This window comes from Oncorhynchus gorbuscha, linkage group LG16 (assembly GCF_021184085.1).
Source record: "Oncorhynchus gorbuscha isolate QuinsamMale2020 ecotype Even-year linkage group LG16, OgorEven_v1.0, whole genome shotgun sequence".
NCBI classification, from domain to species: domain Eukaryota; kingdom Metazoa; phylum Chordata; class Actinopteri; order Salmoniformes; family Salmonidae; genus Oncorhynchus; species Oncorhynchus gorbuscha.
The window spans coordinates 95760363-95781603 of NC_060188.1; the positions used below are offsets into that span (position 1 = coordinate 95760363).

At 48.1% G+C, this 21241-nt stretch overlaps 1 protein-coding gene across 1 annotated transcript in view; it reads right to left on the bottom strand.

The window, feature by feature from the left end:
• Positions 1 to 21241, bottom strand: part of ift74 (intraflagellar transport 74) — a 60934-nt gene that overhangs the window by 28489 nt on the left and 11204 nt on the right. The window contains exons 9-14 of the mRNA XM_046303566.1: positions 20123 to 20124; positions 19010 to 19148; positions 17750 to 17812; positions 16297 to 16440; positions 15567 to 15607; positions 15399 to 15478 (exon numbers count right to left, since the gene is read on the bottom strand). Of these exons, the coding sequence (XP_046159522.1) occupies positions 15399 to 15478; positions 15567 to 15607; positions 16297 to 16440; positions 17750 to 17812; positions 19010 to 19148; positions 20123 to 20124 (469 nt within the window). The remainder of the gene's footprint in view (positions 1 to 15398; positions 15479 to 15566; positions 15608 to 16296; positions 16441 to 17749; positions 17813 to 19009; positions 19149 to 20122; positions 20125 to 21241) is intronic.

The window sequence follows — 21241 nt, forward strand, 5'->3', positions numbered from 1 at the left end:
GTATGATGATATGATGATATGATATGAGACAACTAGCTCCTAAGATATGACAGACATGGAAGCTCTGCTACTAGCTCCTAAGACATGACAGACATGGAAGCTCTGCTACTAGCTCCTAAGACATGACAGACATGGAAGCTCTGCTACTAGCTCCGAAGACATGACAGACATGGAAGCTCTGCTTCTGGCTCCTAACCAACTTTGCAGTATTTCGTTTTTTTGTGTGTTATTTCTTACGCTATTAGCCCAGAACATTTTTCATGTTATTACATCCAACTTGAAATAACTTTCAGATATCAGAGCGACGTTAACTCACCAGCATTACGACCAGAAATACGACAACAAAAAAAAGTACTCAAGTCCTTTTGTTCACCCAACCTAGAATATCTCACAATCAAATGCCGGCCATATTACCTCCCAAGAGAATTTTCTTCGCTTATAGTCACAGCCATGTATATTCCCCCTCAATCTGATACCAAAACGGAACTACACTGGACTTTGTGCAAACTGGAAACCACATATCCTGAGGCAACATTTATTGTAGTTGGGGATTTTAACAAAGCAAATTTGAGGGAAACGTTACCAAAGTTCTATCAACACATTGCCTGTTACTCTCCCTTCTGGGATGGCTAAAAGGCTCTCCCTTTGGCAAATCAGATCACGATTCCATTCTGCTCCTCCCTTCCTATAGGCAGAAACTCAAACAGGAAGTACACCCATGCTAAGGTCTAGTCAACGCTGGTCTGACTAATCAGAATCCACACTTCAAGTTTGTTTTGATCACGCAGATTGGAATATGTTCCAGGTTGCCTCTGAGAATAACATTGACGTATACACAGGACACGGTGACTGAGTTCATCAGGAAGTATATAGGGGATGTTGTTCACACTGTGACTATTAAAACTGAAAGCGTGAACCACCGCATTTAACTAAGGCAAAGTGACTGGGAATATGGTCGAATACAAACAGTGTAATTATTCCCCCCGTAAGGGTTAGGGTTAGGCTGTTTTTCAGTCTCTCGGTCCCAGCTTTGATGCACCTGTACTGACCTCACCTTCTGGATGATAGCGGGGTGAACAAGCAGTGGCTCGGGTGGTTGTTGTCCTTGATGATCTTTATGGCCTTCCTGTAACATCGGGTGGTGTAGGTGTCCTGGAGGGCAGGTAGTTTGCCCCCGGTGATGCGTTGTGCAGACCTCACTACCCTCTAGAGAGCCTTACGGTTGTGGGCGGAGCAGTTGCCGTACCAGGCGGTGATACAGCCCGCCAGGATGCTCTCGATTGTGCATCTGTAGAAGTTCGTGAGTGCTTTTGGTGACAAGCCAAATTTCTTCAGCCTCCTGAGGTTTAAGAGGCGCTGCTGCGCCTTCTTCACGATGCTGTCTGTGTGAGTGGACGAATTCAGTTCGTCTGTGATGTGTATGCCGAGGAACTTAAAACTTACTACCCTCTCCGCTACTGTTCCATCAATTTGGATAGGGGGGGGTGTTCCCTCTGCTGTTTCCTGAAGTCCACTGTTACGGATACAGTTATCCTGTGTGTGTGTGTATCCTGTGTGTGTCATGTTTTGTCATTAATTATCATGTCTTGTCCCTGTGCTTCCCCTTCTATTCGTTTCCCTCTGCTGGTCTTATTAGGTTCTTTCCCTCTTTCTATCCCTCTCTCTCCCCCTCCCTCTCTCACTCTCTCGCTCTCTCTTCTCTCTATCGTTCTGTTCCTGCTCCCAGCTGTTCCTATTCCCCTAATCATCATTTAGTCTTCCCACACCTGTTCCCGATCCTTTTCCCTGATTAGAGTCCCTATTTCTCTCCTTGTTTTCCGTACCTGCCCTGTCGGATCCTTATCTATAATTCACCGTGCTGTGTCTATGTTTTGCCCTGTCGTGTCGTGTTTCCCTCAGATGCTGCGTGGTGAGCAGGTGTCTGAGTCTGCTAGGTTCAAGTGCCTTCCCGAGGCAACCTGCAGTTCTCGATCAAGTCTCCAGTCTGTTCTCGTCTTTACGAGTAGTATTATGCTTTTTGTTTTGTAAAGTTTCTTACTGGATTAAAAACTCTGTTTTCGCCAAGTCGCTTTTGGGTCCTCACTCACCTGCATGACAGAAGGATCCGACCAAGGAATGGACCCAGCGACTACAGACGCTCGTAACACTGCCGTCGAGATCCAAGGAGCCATGCTCGGCAGACACGAGCAGGAATTGTCTGCTGCTCGCCATGCCGTGGAGAACCTGGCCGCTCAGGTTTCCGACCTCTCTGGACAGTTCCAGAGTCTTCGTCTCGTGCCACCTGTTACTTCCTGGCCTGCCGAGCCTCCAGAACCTAGGGTTAATAACCCACCTTGCTACTCCGGGCAGCCCACTGAGTGCCGCTCCTTTCTCACCCAGTGTGAGATTGTGTTCTCTCTCCAACCCAACACATACTCTAGAGAGAGAGCTCGGGTTGCTTACGTCATTTCACTCCTTACTGGCCGGGCCCGAGAGTGGGGCACAGCTATCTGGGAGGCAAGGGCTGATTGTTCTAACAATTACCAGAACTTTAAAGAGGAGATGATTCGGGTTTTTGACCGTTCAGTTTTTGGTGGGGAGGCTTCTAGGGCCCTGGCTTCCCTATGCCAAGGTGATCGATCCATAACGGATTACTCTATAGAGTTTCGTACTCTTGCTGCCTCTAGTGACTGGAACGAGCCGGCGCTGCTCGCTCGTTTTCTGGAGGGACTCCACACAGTGGTCAAAGATGAGATTCTCTCTCGGGAGGTTCCTTCCAGTGTGGACTCTTTGATTGCTCTCGCCATCCGCATAGAACGACGGGTAGATCTTCGTCACCAGGCTCGTGGAAGAGAGCTCGCATCAACGGTGTTTCCCTGCTCCGCATCGCAACCATCTCCCTCCTCTGGCTCTGAGACTGAGCCCATGCAGCTGGGAGGGATTCGCATCTCGACTAAGGAGAGGGAACGGAGGATCACCAACCGCCTGTGCCTCTATTGCGGATTTGATGGACATTTTGTTAATTCATGTCCAGTAAGAGGCCAGAGCCCATCAGTAAGCGGAGGGCTACTGGTGAGCGCTACTACTCAGGTCTCTTCATCTAGATCCTGTACTACTATGTCGGTCCATCTACGCTGGACCGGTTCGGGTGCTACATAGAGTGCCTTGATTGACTCTGGGGCTGAGGGTTGTTTCATGGACGAAGCATGGGTTCGGAAACATAACATTCCTTTCAGACAGTTAGACAAGCCTACGCCCATGTTTGCCTTAGATGGTAGTCATCTTCCCAGTATCAGATTTGAGACACTACCTTTAACCCTCACAGTATCTGGTAACCACAGTGAGACTATTTCTTTTTTGATTTTTCGTTCACCTTTCACACCTGTTGTTTTGGGTCATCCCTGGCTAGTATGTCATAATCCTTCTATTAATTGGTCTTGTAATTCTATCCTATCCTGGAACGTATCTTGTCATGTGAAGTGCTTAATGTCTGCCATCCCTCCCATTTCTTCTGTCCCCACTTCTCAGGAGGAACCTGGCGATTTGACAGGAGTGCCGGAGGAATATCATGATCTGCGCACGGTCTTCAGTCGGTCCCGAGACAACTCCCTTCCTCCTCACCGGTCGTATGATTGTAGTATTGATCTCCTTCCGGGGACCACTCCTCCTCGGGGTAGACTATACTCTCTGTCGGCTCCCGAACGTAAGGCTCTCGAGGATTATTTATCTGTGTCTCTTGACGCCGGTACCATAGTGCCTTCTTCCTCTCCGGCCGGGCGGGGTTCTTTTTGTTAAGAAGAAGGACGGTACTCTGCGCCCCTGCGTGGATTATCGAGGGCTGAATGACATAACGGTTAAGAATCGTTATCCGCTTCCCCTTATGTCATCAGCCTTCGAGATTCTGCAGGGAGCCAGGTGCTTTACTAAGTTGGACCTTCGTAACGCTTACCATCTCGTGCGCATCAGAGAGGGGGACGAGTGGAAAACGGCGTTTAACACTCCGTTAGGGCATTTTGAGTACCGGGTTCTGCCGTTTGGTCTCGCCAATGCGCCAGCTGTTTTTCAGGCATTAGTTAATGATGTTCTGAGAGACATGCTGAACATCTTTGTTTTTGTCTATCTTGACGATATCCTGATTTTTTCACCGTCACTCGAGATTCATGTTCAGCACGTTCGACGTGTTCTACAGCGCCTTTTAGAGAATTGTCTCTACGTAAAGGCTGAGAAGTGCTCTTTTCATGTCTCCTCCGTTACTTTTCTCGGTTCCGTTATTTCCGCTGAAGGCATTCAGATGGATTCCGCTAAGGTCCAAGCTGTCAGTGATTGGCCCGTTCCAAGGTCACGTGTCGAGTTGCAGCGCTTTTTAGGTTTCGCTAATTTCTATCGGCGTTTCATTCGTAATTTCGGTCAAGTTGCTGCCCCTCTCACAGCTCTTACTTCTGTCAAGACGTGTTTTAAGTGGTCCGGTTCCGCCCAGGGAGCTTTTGATCTTCTAAAAGAACGTTTTACGTCCGCTCCTATCCTCGTTACTCCTGACGTCACTAGACAATTCATTGTCGAGGTTGACGCTTCAGAGGTAGGCGTGGGAGCCATTCTATCCCAGCGCTTCCAGTCTGACGATAAGGTTCATCCTTGCGCTTATTTTTCTCATCGCCTGTCGCCATCTGAGCGCAACTATGATGTGGGTAACCGTGAACTGCTCGCCATCCGCTTAGCCCTAGGCGAATGGCGACAGTGGTTGGAGGGGGCGACCGTTCCTTTTGTCGTTTGGACAGACCATAAGAACCTTGAGTACATCCGTTCTGCCAAACGACTTAATGCCCGTCAAGCTCGTTGGGCGTTGTTTTTCGCTCGTTTCGAGTTTGTGATTTCTTACCGTCCGGGTAGCAAGAACACCAAGCCTGATGCCTTATCCCGTCTGTTTAGTTCTTCTGTGGCTTCTACTGATCCCGAGGGGATTCTTCCTTATGGGCGTGTTGTCGGGTTGACAGTCTGGGGAATTGAAAGACAGGTTAAGCAAGCACTCACGCACACTGCGTCGCCGCGCGCTTGTCCTAGTAACCTCCTTTTCGTTCCTGTTTCCACTCGTCTGGCTGTTCTTCAGTGGGCTCACTCTGCCAAGTTAGCTGGTCATCCCGGTGTTCGAGGCACTCTTGCGTCTATTCGCCAGCGCTTTTGGTGGCCGACTCAGGAGCGTGACACGCGCCGTTTCGTGGCTGCTTGTTCGGACTGCGCGCAGACTAAGTCGGGTAACTCTCCTCCTGCCGGTCGTCTCAGACCGCTCCCCATTCCTTCTCGACCATGGTCTCACATCGCCCTAGACTTCATTACCGGTCTGCCTTTGTCTGCGGGGAAGACTGTGATTCTTACGGTTGTCGATAGGTTCTCTAAGGCGGCACATTTCATTCCCTCGCTAAACTTCCTTCCGCTAAGGAGACGGCACAAATCATTATCGAGAATGTGTTCAGAATTCATGGCCTCCCGTTAGACGCCGTTTCAGACAGAGGCCCGCAATTCACGTCACAGTTTTGGAGGGAGTTCTGTCGTTTGATTGGTGCGTCCGTCAGTCTCTCTTCCGGGTTTCATCCCCAGTCTAACGGTCAAGCAGAGAGGGCCAATCAGACGATTGGTCGCATACTACGCAGCCTTTCTTTCAGAAACCCTGCGTCTTGGGCAGAACAGCTCCCTGGGCAGAATACGCTCACAACTCGCTTCCTTCGTCTGCTACCGGGTTATCTCCGTTTCAGAGTAGTCTGGGTTACCAGCCTCCTCTGTTCTCATCCCAGCTTGCCGAGTCCAGCGTTCCCTCCGCTCAAGCGTTTGTCCAACGTTGTGAGCGCACCTGGAGGAGGGTGAGGTCTGCACTTTGCCGCTACAGGGCACAGACTGTGAGAGCCGCCAATAAACGCAGGATTAAGAGTCCAAGGTATTGTTGCGGCCAGAGAGTGTGGCTTTCCACTCGCAACCTTCCTCTTACGACAGCTTCTCGTAAGTTGACTCCGCGGTTCATTGGTCCGTTCCGTGTCTCCCAGGTCGTCAATCCTGTCGCTGTGCGACTGCTTCTTCCGCGACATCTTCGTCGCGTCCATCCTGTCTTCCATGTCTCCTGTGTCAAGCCCTTTCTTCGCACCCCCGTTCGTCTTCCCTCCCCCTCCCGTCCTTGTCGAGAGCGCACCTATTTACAAGGTACATAAGATCATGGACATGCGTTCTCGGGGACGGGGTCACCAATACTTAGTGGATTGGGAGGGTTACGGTCCTGAGGAGAGGAGTTGGGTTCCGTCTCGGGACGTGCTGGACCGTTCACTCATTGATGATTTCCTCCGTTGCCGCCAGGATTCTCCTCGAGTGCGCCAGGAGGCGCTCGGTGAGTGGGGGGTACTGTCATGTTTTGTCATTAATTATCATGTCTTGTCCCTGTGCTTCCCCTTCTATTCGTTTCCCTCTGCTGGTCTTATTAGGTTCTTTCCCTCTTTCTATCCCTCTCTCTCCCCCTCCCTCTCTCACTCTCTCGCTCTCTCTTCTCTCTATCGTTCCGTTCCTGCTCCCAGCTGTTCCTATTCCCTAATCATCATTTAGTCTTCCCACACCTGTTCCCGATCCTTTTCCCTGATTAGAGTCCCTATTTCTCTCCTTGTTTTCCGTACCTGCCCTGTCGGATCCTTATCTATAATTCACCGTGCTGTGTCTATGTTTTGCCCTGTCGTGTCGTGTTTCCCTCAGATGCTGCGTGGTGAGCAGGTGTCTGAGTCTGCTAGGTTCAAGTGCCTTCCCGAGGCAACCTGCAGTTCTCGATCAAGTCTCCAGTCTGTTCACGTCTTTACGAGTAGTATTATGCTTTTTGTTTTGTAAAGTTTCTTACTGGATTAAAAACTCTGTTTTCGCCAAGTCGCTTTTGGGTCCTCACTCACCTGCATGACAGTGTGTGTTTCTTTTCTCTCCTTCTCCCCTCACAGGTGAAAATCATCACTCCCCAATCAGTCAACAATCAATCATCAATCAGAAGACACACCTCCTATTTCCTGACCTATCACAGTTCCTTCCCCATGGTTTAAAAACCCCATCATTTGTTTGTTCATCAGCTCAGCTCAGCTCAATCTCTAGCTCAATCTCTCTGTAAATGCCATGTCTGTAGGTCTCTGTGTTTCACTCTCGCTTTGTGTATTAACCTCTCTTTTGTTTAAAGCACCTCCATAGCACTTTGTCATCACCTGTGAGTATTGTTTTTGGTTATGGTGTTTGTTTGTTTGCTGGTGGGAAAAGGGGAAACAAAGACAAGTCGCCCATGGGCATACACTACCCGTAGGTGAACTTTGTTAAATACACTACGTAGAACTGGGCGGACCACCCACTGTATTTTTGGTTAGTTAGTTAGTTGTTGTTAAAGTAGGCTAGTCTAGCTTAGGGGTGTGTTTTTGTATATTTATTGTTTCTTTCATTGGGTCCAGCTCAGCCCCTTTTCCTGCTCCCCCCATTACCGTGTGTTTATAAATAAACCTAGAGTTTGACGGTAGATTTCTGTTGTCGTGGTTATTTCGTGCACACTTTTACTTTGTCACAATAATAATTTGCATGAGTTATGTTACGGGTCTCATTACCATCCCCCTAGACTGTCGGGCCAAAAGGGATTCGTAACAAAAGTGGGGGCTCATCCGGGATCTGTCATAACTGACACCCATGCCGCTCATGTAGATTGTTGTAGTGGTATAGTTCAGTGTTGAGCGTCATAGCTGAAGTAGCATTAGTGTTTGCTATTTTCTTTGGCACTTGTGAAGTAGTGTAAAATGACTACTTTTGATTTGAGATCCTTTTTGGATAACCCTTCGTGGGAGGTTTTTGACAAATGTCGTAGAGTTGATTTAATGACCTTGGCTGACCATTATTCAGTATCGATTCCGCAGAGTTTAGTTAAGGCGGAGGTTAAACGGCTAGTATTAAATGTATTGTTGGAAGAGCAGGTGCTTGTGTTACCGCTGCCTGAGTCTACTACCCCTGTAGGGGATGTTGCTGCTCCTGTAAGCCCATTGGTGTCTGATAATGAGGGCGAGGCTAATACACCAGCCACATTGTTCCGTTTTGATCCACTCTCCCCACTGTCAAATGGTGATGCCAGGAGGGATGTCCGTTTAGCACAGTTCCAACTGGAGGTGGAAGAGAGAGCCCAAATTAGGCGAGAGACTCTCCAGTTGGAGATGTGTAAAATAGAGGCAGAAAAAGAACGAGAACAACGGCATTTGGAGATGTGTAAAATTGAGGCAGACAGAGAACAAAGGCAGTTGGAGTTCAAAATGCGCCAGATGGAACTGGAGGCAGAGACAGCGAGGCTCGCCTCCGGTCCTACTGTACCTGTTTGTGAGCCGTCCTCACCTACTGTGTCCTCAAACACGTTTGACATTAGTAGGCAGATTGCCTTAGTACCTTTGTTCAGAGAGTCAGAGGTTGACTCCTATTTTTGTGTATTTGAGCGTATAGCCATAGCATTGAAATGGCCTGAAGAGGTATGGTGCCTATTACTTCAGTGTAAATTAACTGGTAAAGCCCAAGAGGTTTTGTCAGCGTTACCTCTGGAGGACAGTTTGAATTACGAAGTTGTCAAAGCTACTGTTCTTCGTGCCTATGAGCTTGTGCCTGAGGCATACCGACAGAGATTTAGGTCTCATAGAAAGTCTTCTAGTAAGACTTATGTGGAATTTGCTAGAGACAAGGGAAATCTGTTTGATAAATGGCATGCTGCTAGTAAGGTAACTGATTTCAACTCTCTCCGGGAGTTAATCTTGTTGGAAGAGTTTAAAAATTGCTTACCCGAACGCATTGTAGTTTACCTAAACGAACAGAAAGTATCCTGTCTGGCAGAAGCGTCTGTGTTGGCAGACGAGTTTGTGTTGACGCACAAGAGTGTGTTTTCGGCTCAAACTGAGAGTAGAGCCACTGAGTTTCCTACCTTTAGCCCTAGTCGGCCAGCAGTAGTATATCAAGCACGCCAGAAGAATGAGCGTCCCTGTTTCTATTGTCATAAAGTAGGACATATGATTAATGATTGCTTCCTGCTTAAACGCAAACAAGGGATGCCTCTTCGTGCCAAGCCACCAACAGGTGTTGCTCTAATTCGTACGGTTAAGAGGACGGCAACAAAACAGGTGCCTCAGGGTAACTGTAGTTTGAAAGACCCAGTCCCCGGCCGCCGTTATGAACCATTCATTTTCCAGGGGTTTGTGTCCCTAACGAATGACGAAGCGTCTCAACGACCGGTTAAAATCCTTAGAGATACTGGTGCGGCACAGTCGTTTATATTGTCTGATGTGTTGCCCTTATCTGACGATACATACTGTGGTTCCAGTGTGTTAGTGCAGGGTATTGAAATGGGTTTTGTCCCAGTACCATTGCACTTTGTAAATGTACACTCTGAGTTAATCAGTGGAATATTCAGAGTGGGGGTACGTCCTATGTTGCCAGTGAAAGGTGTGACCTTTATAATGGGTAACGATATTGCCGGAGGAAAGGTAGTACCCGTATTGGAAGTATTGGATAAAAGTGACCACTCTCTCTCGAATGAGCTGGCACAGAGTTATCCACATGTGTTCCCCGCTTGTGCTGTCACTCGTGCTCAGGCACGACAAGAGGGTGACGAGATAGATTTGTCGAACACTGTTCTGTTCAAAGAGGTTGATCAAGAGGATGGATTGTGTGATACCTCTGAGAAGCTGATCACCTCTGACAAACAGCCCAGGAAAGAATCAAAGAACGTTGAACTTATTGCTGATGCAATACAGTTACCAGTCACTCGTGAGCAGCTGATTGCTAACCAAAAGGTTGACAACAAGCTTGCTAAATGTTTTTCTAGTGTTGTCTCATTGGAAGATGTGAAGAAGAACGTGGCTTACTTCATTGATGGTAATCTCCTCATGCGTAAATGGAAATCCCATGTTGACGCGGATGGAGATTGGAATGCTGTTTACCAAATAGTGATTCCTACAGCCTTTCGACAAAATGTGTTATCCATTGCTCATGATCACCAGTGGTCTGGTCATTTAGGAATCACAAAAACTTATGATCGGATCCTTCGACATTTCTTTTGGCCGGGTTTAAAACAAGATGTGGCTCAGTTCTGTCGGACATGCCACACCTGTCAGATAACAGGAAAACCAAATCAGGTTATTCCTCCCGCTCCTCTTTGTCCCATACCTGTCATAGGTGAACCATTCGAGCATGTGGTGGTTGATTGTGTCGGACCGTTACCGAAGACAAAATCGGGTAACCAGTTTTTGTTAACGATAATGTGTATGGCTACAAGATACCCCGAGGCCATTCCTCTGAGAAGGATTACAGCCCCGGTAGTGAGTAAAGCCTTAATAAAATTCTTCACGACATTCGGGTTACCTAGGGTGGTACAAAGCGATCAAGGAACCGATTTCCTATCCAAGCTCTTCAGGCAGGTGTTAAAATCCTTGTCAATTACGCACCGTGTGTCAAGCGCCTATCACCCAGAGTCTCAGGGTGCACTTGAAAGATGGCATAAGACACTGAAGTCTATGCTACGTAAATATTGTTTGGAATCTGAGAAAGATTGGGATGAGGGAGTTCCTCTAGTTTTGTTTGCTGCTCGTGAAACTGTGCAGGAGTCCCTAGGTTTCAGCCCGGCTGAACTGGTGTTTGGTCACACAGTGAGAGGACCAATGAAAGTCCTTAAAGAACAGTTCTTGTCCCAAGAGTTGTGTACCAGAGATGAGAATGTGTTGGACTACGTTAGTCGCTTTCGTGAGCGCCTACACCAAGCTTGTGCTCTCGCAAAGGAAGCTCTGTCTTCCTCACAGAGGAGCATGAAAAGACACTATGATAAAGAGGCTGTTTCTCGTCCACTACAGCCAGGTGACCAAGTACTGGTGTTATTACCTGTTCCAGGATCTTCACTGTCAGCTCGTTTCTCGGGTCCTTATTTAATTGAAAAGAAAATGAGTGAAACTGACTATGTGCTTCAAACTCCTGATAGACAACGGCAATCTCGTGTGTGTCACATTAACATGTTGAAAGCTTACCACACCCGACCCAGCACACAGTTAGAGAGTTCAAAAACAGAGGAAGGTACTGCTGTCTCCTCTGCTACTACTGCTATGATAGTGGACTGTCATATTGATGATGTTGATGGCTTGGAGTTGCGCAATACTCAGCAGCAGTGTGTTAGATTGCCCAACTCAGAAATACTGTAGTCGCAACCTCTAGGGTTGCTCTTTTAAGGGTGGGAGTGTTACGGGTACAGTTATCCTGTGTGTGTGTGTATCCTGTGTGTGTTTCTTTTCTCTCCTTCTCCCCTCACAGGTGAAAATCATCACTCCCCAATCAGTCAACAATCAATCATCAATCAGAAGACACACCTCCTCCTATTTCCTGACCTATCACAGTTCCTTCCCCATGGTTTAAAAACCCCATCATTTGTTTGTTCATCAGCTCAGCTCAGCTCAATCTCTAGCTCAATCTCTCTGTAAATGCCATGTCTGTAGGTCTCTGTGTTTCACTCTCGCTTTGTGTCTTAACCTCTCTTTTGTTTAAAGCACCTCCATAGCACTTTGTCATCACCTGTGAGTATTGTTTTTGGTTATGGTGTTTGTTTGTTTGCTGGTGGGAAAAGGGGAAACCAAGACAAGTCGCCCATGGGCATACACTACCCGTAGGTGAACTTTGTTAAATACACTAGGTAGAACTGGGCGGACCACCCACTGTATTTTTGGTTAGTTAGTTAGTTGTTGTTAAAGTAGGCTAGTCTAGCTTAGGGGTGTGTTTTTGTATATTTATTGTATCTTTCCTTGGGTCCAGCTCAGCCCCTTTTCCTGCTCCCCCCATTACCGTGTGTTTATAAATAAACCTAGAGTTTGACGGTAGATTTCTGTTGCCGTGGTTATTTCGTGCACACTTTTACTTTGTCACAATAATAATTTGCATGAGTTATGTTACGGGTCTCATTACCATCCCCCCTAGACTGTCGGGCCAAAAGGGATTCGTAACATCCACAATCATCTCCTTAGTTTTGTTGACGTTGAGTGTGAGGTTATTTTCCTGACACCACACTCCGAGGGCCCTCACCTCCTCCCTGTAGGCCGTCTCGTCGTTGTTGGTAATCAAGCCTACCACTGTTGTGTCGTCCGCCAACTTGATGATTGAGTTGGAGGCGTGCGTGGCCACGCAGTCGTGGGTGAACAGAGAGTACAGAAGAGGGCTCAGAATGCACCCTTGTGGGGCCCCAGTGTTGTGGGGCCCCAGTGTTGAGGATCAGCGGGGTGGAGATGTTGTTGCCTACCCTCACCACCTGGGGGCGGCCCATCAGGAAGTCCAGTACCCAGTTGCACAGGGTGGGGTTGAGACCCAGGGTCTCGAGCTTGATGACGAGCTTGGAGGGTACTATGGTGTTGAATGCCGAGCTGTAGTCGATGAACAGCATTCTCACATAGGTATTCCTCTTGTCCAGATGGGTTAGGGCAGTGTGCAGTGTGGTTGAGATTGCATCGTCTGTGGACCTATTTGGGCGGTAAGCAACTTGGAGTGGGTCTAGGGTGTCAGGTAGGGTGGAGGTGATATGATGACGGAAGTGAGTAGTCGTTTAGCTCAGTTACCTTAACTTTCTTGAGAACAGGAACAATGGTGGCCCTCTTGAAGCATGTGGGAACAGCAGACTGGTATAGGGATTGATTGAACATGTCCATAAACACACTGGCCAGCTGGTCTGCGCATGCTCTGAGGGCGCGGCTGGGGATGCCGTCTGGGCCTGCAGCCTTGCGAGGGTTAACACGTTTAATGTTTTACTCACCTCGGCTGCAGTGAAGGAGAGTCCGCATGTTTTCGTTGCAGGCCGTGTCAGTGGCACTGTATTGTCCTCAAAGCGGGCAAAAAAGTTATTTAGTCTGCCTGGGAGCAAGACATCCTGGTCCGTGACTGGGCTGGATTTCTTCTTGTAGTCCGTGATTGACTGTAGACCCTGCCACATACCTCTTGTGTCTGAGCCGTTGAATTGAGATTCTACTTTGTCTCTATACTGACGCTTAGCTTGTTTGATAGCCTTGCGGAGGGAATAGATGCACTGTTTGTATTCAGTCATGTTACCAGTCACCTTGCCCTGATTAAAAGCAGTGGTTTGTGCTTTCAGTTTCACACGAATGCTGCCATCAATACACGGTTTCTGGTTAGGGAATGTTTTTATCGTTGCTATGGGAACGACATCTTCAACGCACGTTCTAATGAACTCGCACACCGAATCAGCGTATTCGTCAATATTGTTATCTGACGCAATACGAAACATATCCCAGTCCACGTGATGGAAGCAGTCTTGGAGTGTGGAATCAGCTTGGTCGGACCAGCGTTGGACAGACCTCAGCGTGGGAGCTTCTCGTTTTAGTTTCTGTCTGTAGGCAGGGATCAACAAACTGGAGTCGTGGTCAGCTTTTCCGAAAGGAGGGCGGGGCAGGGCCTTATATGCGTCGCGGAAGTTAGAGTAACAATGATCCAACAATGATCCAAGGTTTTTCCTCCTCCACCCCTGGTTGCGCAATCAATATGCTGATCGACTGATAGACATGGAATCACTGGCCACTTTAATAATGTTTACATACGGTTTTCTTTTCCACTGTATTTTAGTCAACCCCACTCTGATATTGATCATCCTAATATTTATATATTTTAATTATGTTATTTTACTTTTAGATTGTTAGATATTACTGCACTGTTGGAGCTAGGAACACAAGCATTTAGTTAGATATTACTGCACTGTTGGAGCCAGGAACACAAGCATTTAGTTAGATATTACTGCACTGTTGGAGCTAGGAACACAAGCATTTAGTTAGATATTACTGCACTGTTGGAGCCAGGAACACAAGCATTTAGTTAGATATTACTGCACTGTTGGAGCTAGGAACACAAGCATTTATAGTTAGGTATTACTGCACTGTTGGAGCCAGGAACACAAGCATTTAGTTAGATATTACTGCACTGTTGGAGCTAGGAACACAAGCATTTAGTTAGATATTACTGCACTGTTGGAGCCAGGAACACAAGCATTTATAGTTAGGTATTACTGCACTGTTGGAGCCAGGAACACAAGCATTTAGTTAGATATTACTGCACTGTTGGAGCTAGGAACACAAGCATTTAGTTAGATATTACTGCACTGTTGGAGCCAGGAACACAAGCATTTATAGTTAGGTATTACTGCACTGTTGGAGCCAGGAACACACGCATTTAGCTAGATATTACTGTACTGTTGGAGCTAGGAACACAAGCATTTAGTTAGATATTACTGTACTGTTGGAGCTAGGAACACAAGCATTTAGTTAGATATTACTGTACTGTTGGAGCTAGGAACACAAGCATTTAGCTAGATATTACTGCACTGTTGGAGCTAGGAACACAAGCATTTAGCTAGATATTACTGTACTGTTGGAGCCAGGAACACAAGCATTTAGCTAGATACTACTGCACTGTTGGAGCTGGGAACACAAGCATTTAGCTATACCCGCAATAACATCTGCTAAATATGAGTATGGACCAATAACATCTGCTATCTGCTAAATATGAGTATAGACCAATAACATCTGCTATCTGCTAAATATGAGTATGTGACCCAATAAGATTTGATGTGAAGTGTAATTTGGGTGTGGTCATTCAGGCTTTCCTTCATTAAGTGTCCCCGATGTGGGACTTCAAAACACCTCTCTACCATGGACCACCAGCCATGTTAACTTCTCCTCTGGAGTCTAACAATACAATACACATCCCCATGGAGACCAGAGCAGCAGACAGACGTCTCACAGAGAGGCGTCTACAGGATGCCCGAGTCCCAAATGGCACCCTACGTCAGTGCACTAGGAAGGGAATAAGGTGCACTAGGAAGGGAATAGGGATCCACTAGGAAGGGAATAGGGTGCACTAGGTAGGGAATAAGGTGCACTAGGTAGGGAATAACGAGCACTAGGCAGGGAAGAGGGATCCACTAGGTAGGGAATAGGGATCCACTAGGAAGGGAATAGAGTGCCATGTTGGGATGCAGGATATATGTGCTACCCTGGTCAGGACAGGATGCTGTAATCTATGCAGGCAAGGCGGAGCGGAGAGGAGAGAGTTGTCTTGGACGGTATCCAGAGGCCTTAATGGATTTATATCCAATTCACTGAACTGTTACTGAACACAACTACAGGACAATGCTCCCGTCTCGCCCCCCCCACCCACCACCCTCATTGGGACAAGTGCCCAAAACTCTCCCAGCCCACTCCCCATCCACTCCACCCCAGTGCAAAGCTCTTGTACGAGACTGTGAATGTTCTAAAAATATAAAAATAAAAATGTCAAAACTCATCATCTCATTGTTCTATTTATTGGACTATGAAACCCGTCAGATATAACATCTACGACCCCAGTGGAGAGATCAAAGCGGTCCGTACCCTGGTGTTCCTCCATGTTATTGTCAAGCTGTCGGATCTCCTCGTTGATCAGGCTCATCTTCTCACGCATCTCAGTCAACCTGTTAGAAACATCACAGAGTTATAAAACAGGAATATCACTTTGGTTGGCTCGGATAAGACTTTAAAATGATCACAGAAACTACGTACTGTCTTTCCATGCTTGCTGTTTCCTGGTTGTCTTCTTTGACCTTGGAGAGCAAAACAAGGCCACATTTTGAAGCATAACACACAGATTCAACTCACTAAACCGTAAAATATACACCTCTTTACCAACCCCCCTAAAATGACATTGATGATAGTGACATCAGAGCAGTATTTAATAAGAATTTGGTGGGGTGCCCCCCCCATGAGACATCCCCAGAGAGTGAGGTCACGGCCTGAGTTACCATTGTACAGCACCCTGGGGACATTGAGGCTAAGTGTCTTGCTCAATGGCATAGCGGCAGCTTTTTGACCTTGTCGGCTCCGTGACTGGAACCAGCAGCCTTCCGGTTACTGGCCCAAAGCTCTCCCCTCACCTGTTTAAACAGCCTGTCCCTCTCCTCACCTGTTTAAACAGCCCGTCTCTCTCCTCACCTGTTTAAACAGCCTGTCCCTCTCCTCACCTGTTTAAACAGCCTGTCCCTCTCCTCACCTGTTTAAACAGCCTGTCCCTCTCCTCACCTGTTTAAACAGCCTGTCCCTCTCCTCACCTGTTTAAACAGCCTGTCCCTCTCCTCACCTGTTTAAACAGCCTGTCCCTCTCCTCACCTGTTTAAACAGCCTGTCCCTCTCCTCACCTGTTTAAACAGCCTGTCCCTCTCCTCACCTGTTTAAACAGCCTGTCCCTCTCCTCACCCTCTCCTCACCTGTTTAAACAGCCCGTCCCTCTCCTCACCTGTTTAAACAGCCTGTCCCTCTCCTCCTGGGGCGATCCCATGCTCTTGTCCTCTGCCAACATGGCGTCTCTCTTCAGCTCCAGCTCCTGAAGCTTCTCGTGTAGTAACACAGCTTCCCGTTTCACCTGGGAGTGATACAGCTCCTACGGACATCACACAGGACAGAGGGGACAGAAGGGATTGAGTCAGTGTGGATGGACGGGTCTAACTACCTGTTTGGTGGAAGGCCCTGACTCCCTCTATGGGACCAATGACATCTACCCTGGTTTAATACAACCACGATGGCAACAGACTAAAAGGTGTGTCTGACTAAAATAAACATTTTGGGGGTTTTCAGGTAATACAGTACCCAATCTATAACCATTAAAACATGCTCTTCAAACCTGGTCATTATAATATGATTCAGCCTGAGTGAGTGAGCTTGTTGATTCAGCCTATGAGTGAGTGAGCTTGTTGATTCTGCCCAGCCCAGATAATAAGGTGAGACAACCACATATCACAGTCATAGTCAGTACATTAATCTTCAGATACCTAGGTGAACCAGTCATAGTCAGTACATTCATCTCCAGATAGCTAGGTGGACCAGTCATAGTCAGTACATTCATCTCCAGATAGCTAGGTGGACCAGTCATAGTCAGAACATTCATCTTCAGATAGCTAGGTGGACCAGTCATAGTCAGTACATTCATCTCCAGATAGCTAGGTGGACCAGTCAGTCAGTACATTCAACTCCAGATAGCTAGGTGGACCAGTCATAGTCAGTACATTCATCTTCAGATAGCTAGGTGGACCAGTCATAGTCAGTACATTCATCTACAGATAGCTAGGTGGACCAGTCATAGTCAGTACATTCATCTCCAGATAGCTAGGTGGACCAGTCATAGTCAGTACATTCATCTTCAGATAGCTAGGTGGACCAGTCATAGTCAGTACATTCATCTCCAGATAGCTAGGTGGACCAGTCATAGTCAGTACATTCATCTCCAGATAGCTAGGTGGACCAGTCATAGTCAGTACATTCATCTTCAGATAGCTAGGTGGACCAGTCATAGTCAGTACATTCATCTCCAGATAGCTAGGTGGACCAGTCATAGTCAGTACATTCATCTCCAGATAGCTAGGTGGACCAGTCATAGTCAGTACATTCATCTCCAGATAGCTAGGTGGACCAGTCATAGTCAGGACATTCATCTTCAGATAGCTAGGTGGACCAGTCATAGTCAGTACATTCATCAGATAGCTAGGTGGGACAACCACATATCACAGTCATAGAAAGTACATTTCAAATTAGTAGCTATTAGTAGCATCAGAGCTAGAGGGGGGTCAAGTGCAAGTGCTGCTTAATTATTCTAATATTTGTTGGGGGTGGGGGGTCAAGGGGAGGAGGAGGATAATTAAAATATACTCTTTGAAGGGAATAGGGTGTCACTCGGGATGCACCCTGCCACTCACTGCTTCAAACGTCTCCTTCCGTGTTATGAGGGTGTCCAGCTCTTCCTGACGACCATCCAGCTCCTGAGAGAAAGACACACACAGGAAAACTTTAGTCCTTGATACCGACACCTGTTTAGCACGAGGCCGTCTGTCGTTGTTACCTATACAGCCAGCAGGGGCTGAGTCATGCAGCTTTACTTACTAACAGTTCTCACTGGGCATCAAGGACTGCTGTCTGATTGGGTAGCTACGGCTGTCTGATGGGGTAGCCACGGCTGTCTGATGGGGTAGCCACTGCTGTCTGATGGGGTAGCTACTGCTGTCTGATGGGGTAGCTACGGCTGTCTGATGGGGTAGCTACGGCTGTCTGATGGGGTAGCTACGGCTGTCTGATGGGGTAGCTACGGCTGTCTGATGGGGTAGCTACTGCTGTCTGATGGGGTAGCTACGGCTGTCTGATGGGGTAGCTACTGCTGTCTGATGGGGTAGCCACGGCTGTCTGATGGGGTAGCCACTGCTGTCTGATGGGGTAGCCACTGCTGTCTGATAGGGTAGCTACTGCTGTCTGATAGGGTAGCTACGGCTGTCTGATGGGGTAGCTACTGCTGTCTGATAGGGTAGCTACTGCTGTCTGATAGGGTAGCTACTGCTGTCTGATAGGGTAGCTACTGCTGTCTGATAGGGTAGCTACTGCTGTCTGATGGGGTAGCTACGGCTGTCTGATAGGGTAGCTACTGCTGTCTGATAGGGTAGCTACTGCTGTCTGATAGGGTAGCTACTGCTGTCTGATAGGGTAGCTACTGCTGTCTGATGGGGTAGCTACTGCTGTCTGATAGGGTAGCTACTGCTGTCTGATGGGGTAGGTGTGTATATATGGCTAAGGAAAAAAATCTAGTGAATAAAATGTTGAATTCAGGCTGTAACACAACAAAATGTGGAACAAGTCCAGGGGGAACAAGTCCAGGGGGAACAAGTCCAGGGGGAACAAGTCAAGGGGGAACAAGTCAAGGGGGAACAAGTCCAGGGGGAACAAGTCAGGGGGAACAAGTCCAGGGGGAACAAGTCCAGGGGGAACAAGTCAGGGGGAACAAGTCCAGGGGGAACAAGTCAAGGGGGAACAAGTCAAGGGGGAACAAGTCCAGGGGGAACAAGTCAAGGGGGAACAAGTCAAGGGGGAACAAGTCAAGGGGGAACAAGTCAAGGGGTGTGAATAGTTTCTAAAATGCATCTCATTCATTAAGATGTAAAACACCAAACTAGTCCTGAATCAGCTCGGACCTGTAGCAGCTCGTCGTTGCTGGCCTTCATGGCAGCGTACTGGTCCTGTTTCTCTGGAGACATCTTTTTGATGATGTCATCAGCGGCCTGCTTCTCCCTCTCCATCTCCTCCTCCACCGCACGGATCATCTCCTCCTTCCTAAAGAAACAAGAGGTAGGATAACGTCTTCCTTCCTAAAGAAACCAGAGGTAGGATAACGTCTTCCTTCCTAAAGAAACCAGAGGTAGGATAACGTCTTCCTTGTTGACTACTGGAGGAGCTGGGACTGAGGACCAACTGTTGATTATGGGAGGAGCTGGGACTGAGGACCAACTGTTGATTATGGGAGGAGCTGGGACTGAGGACCAACTGTTGATTATGGGAGGAGCTGGGACTGAGGACCAACTGTTGATTATGGGAGGAGCTGGGACTGAGGACCAACTGTTGATTATGGGAGGAGCTGGGACTGAGGACCAACTGTTGATTATGGGAGGAGCTGGGACTGAGGACCAACTGTTGATTATGGGAGGAGCTGGGACTGAGGACCAACTGTTGACTACTGGAGGAGCTGATGACTTCACAAGGTGTTGATGACTAGACTATATAACACAGTGGTATGAGGAGGTGTTAATGACTAGACTATATAACACAGTGGTATGAGGAGGTGTTAATGACTAGACTATATAACACAGTGGTATGAGGAGGTGTTAATGACTAGACTATATAACACAGTGGTATGAGGAGGTGTTAATGACTAGACTATATAACACAGTGGTATGAGGAGGTGTTAATGACTAGACTATATAACACAGTGGTATGAGGAGGTGTTAATGACTAGACTATATAACACAGTGGTATGAGGAGGTGTTAATGACTAGACTATATAACACAGTGGTATGAGGAGGTGTTAATGACTAGACTATATAACACAGTGGTATGAGGAGGTGTTAATGACTAGACTATATAACACAGTGGTATGAGGAGGAGCACTCTAAGCAGATCTCGAAGACCACCAGGGCCCTTTACTCATTAATCGTCTCGGAGTATTAGTAATGATTTAGGATCAGTGCTGCATTTTAGTTCCTAATGAATAATATGACATGGACACGGGCAACCTGATCCTAGATCAGCACTGCTACCCTGAGACAGGAGGCTTATTGCCTCTATTGACACTGTGGTATGAGGAGGCCCGTGTCCTGAGGAGACGTTAAGCTTGAGGCCTTGGATCCTGGCCTAACTGACGGCCCGCCCCCAGGTGGTGAAGGTAGGAAACAACACCTGCTCTTCACTGATCCTCAACACTGGGGCCGGTGTTGGGCTATATCACCGCCTGGTACGGCCACTGCGCCGCCCACAACAGCAGGGCTATCCAGAGGGTGGTGCGGTCTGCACAATGCATCACCAGGGGGCAAATTACCTGCTCTCCATGACACCTCCAGCACCCGATGTCACAGGAAGGCCATCCCCTCCCCCAGGCATAGTCCCATTCAGTGGGATGACTGGCTGTCTGTTTGCTCCTATCCCTCCCCCAGGCATAGTCCCATTCAGTGGGATGCCTGGCTGTCTGCTCCTATCCCCCCCCCAGGCATAGTCCCATTCAGTGGGATGCCTGGCTGTCTGCTCCTATCCCTCCCCCAGGCATAGTCCCATTCAGTGGGATGACTGGCTGTCTGCTCCTATCCCCCCAGGCATAGTCCCATTCAGTGGGATGCCTGGCTGTCTGTTTGCTCCTATCCCCCCCCCCCCAGGCATAGTCCCATTCAGTGGGATGCCTGGCTGTCTGCTCCTATCCCCCCCAGGCATAGTCCCATTCAGTGGGATGCCTGGCTGTCTGCTCCTATCCCCCCCCCCCAGGCATAGTCCCATTCAGTGGGATGCATGGCTGTCTGCTCCTACCCCCCCCCCCCCCCCCCCAGGCATAGTCCCATTCAGTGGGATGCCTGGCTGTCTGCTCCTATCCCCCCAGGCATAGTCCCATTCAGTGGGATGCATGGCTGTCTGCTCCTATCCCCCCCCAGGCATAGTCCCATTCAGTGGGATGCCTGGCTGTCTGCTCCTATCCCCCCCCAGGCATAGTCCCATTCAGTGGGATGCCTGGCTGTCTGCTCCTATCCCCCCCAGGCATAGTCCCATTCAGTGGGATGCCTGGCTGTCTGCTCCTATCCCTCCCCCAGGCATAGTCCCATTCAGTGGGATGCCTGGCTGTCTGCTCCTATCCCCCCCAGGCATAGTCCCATTCAGTGGGATGACTG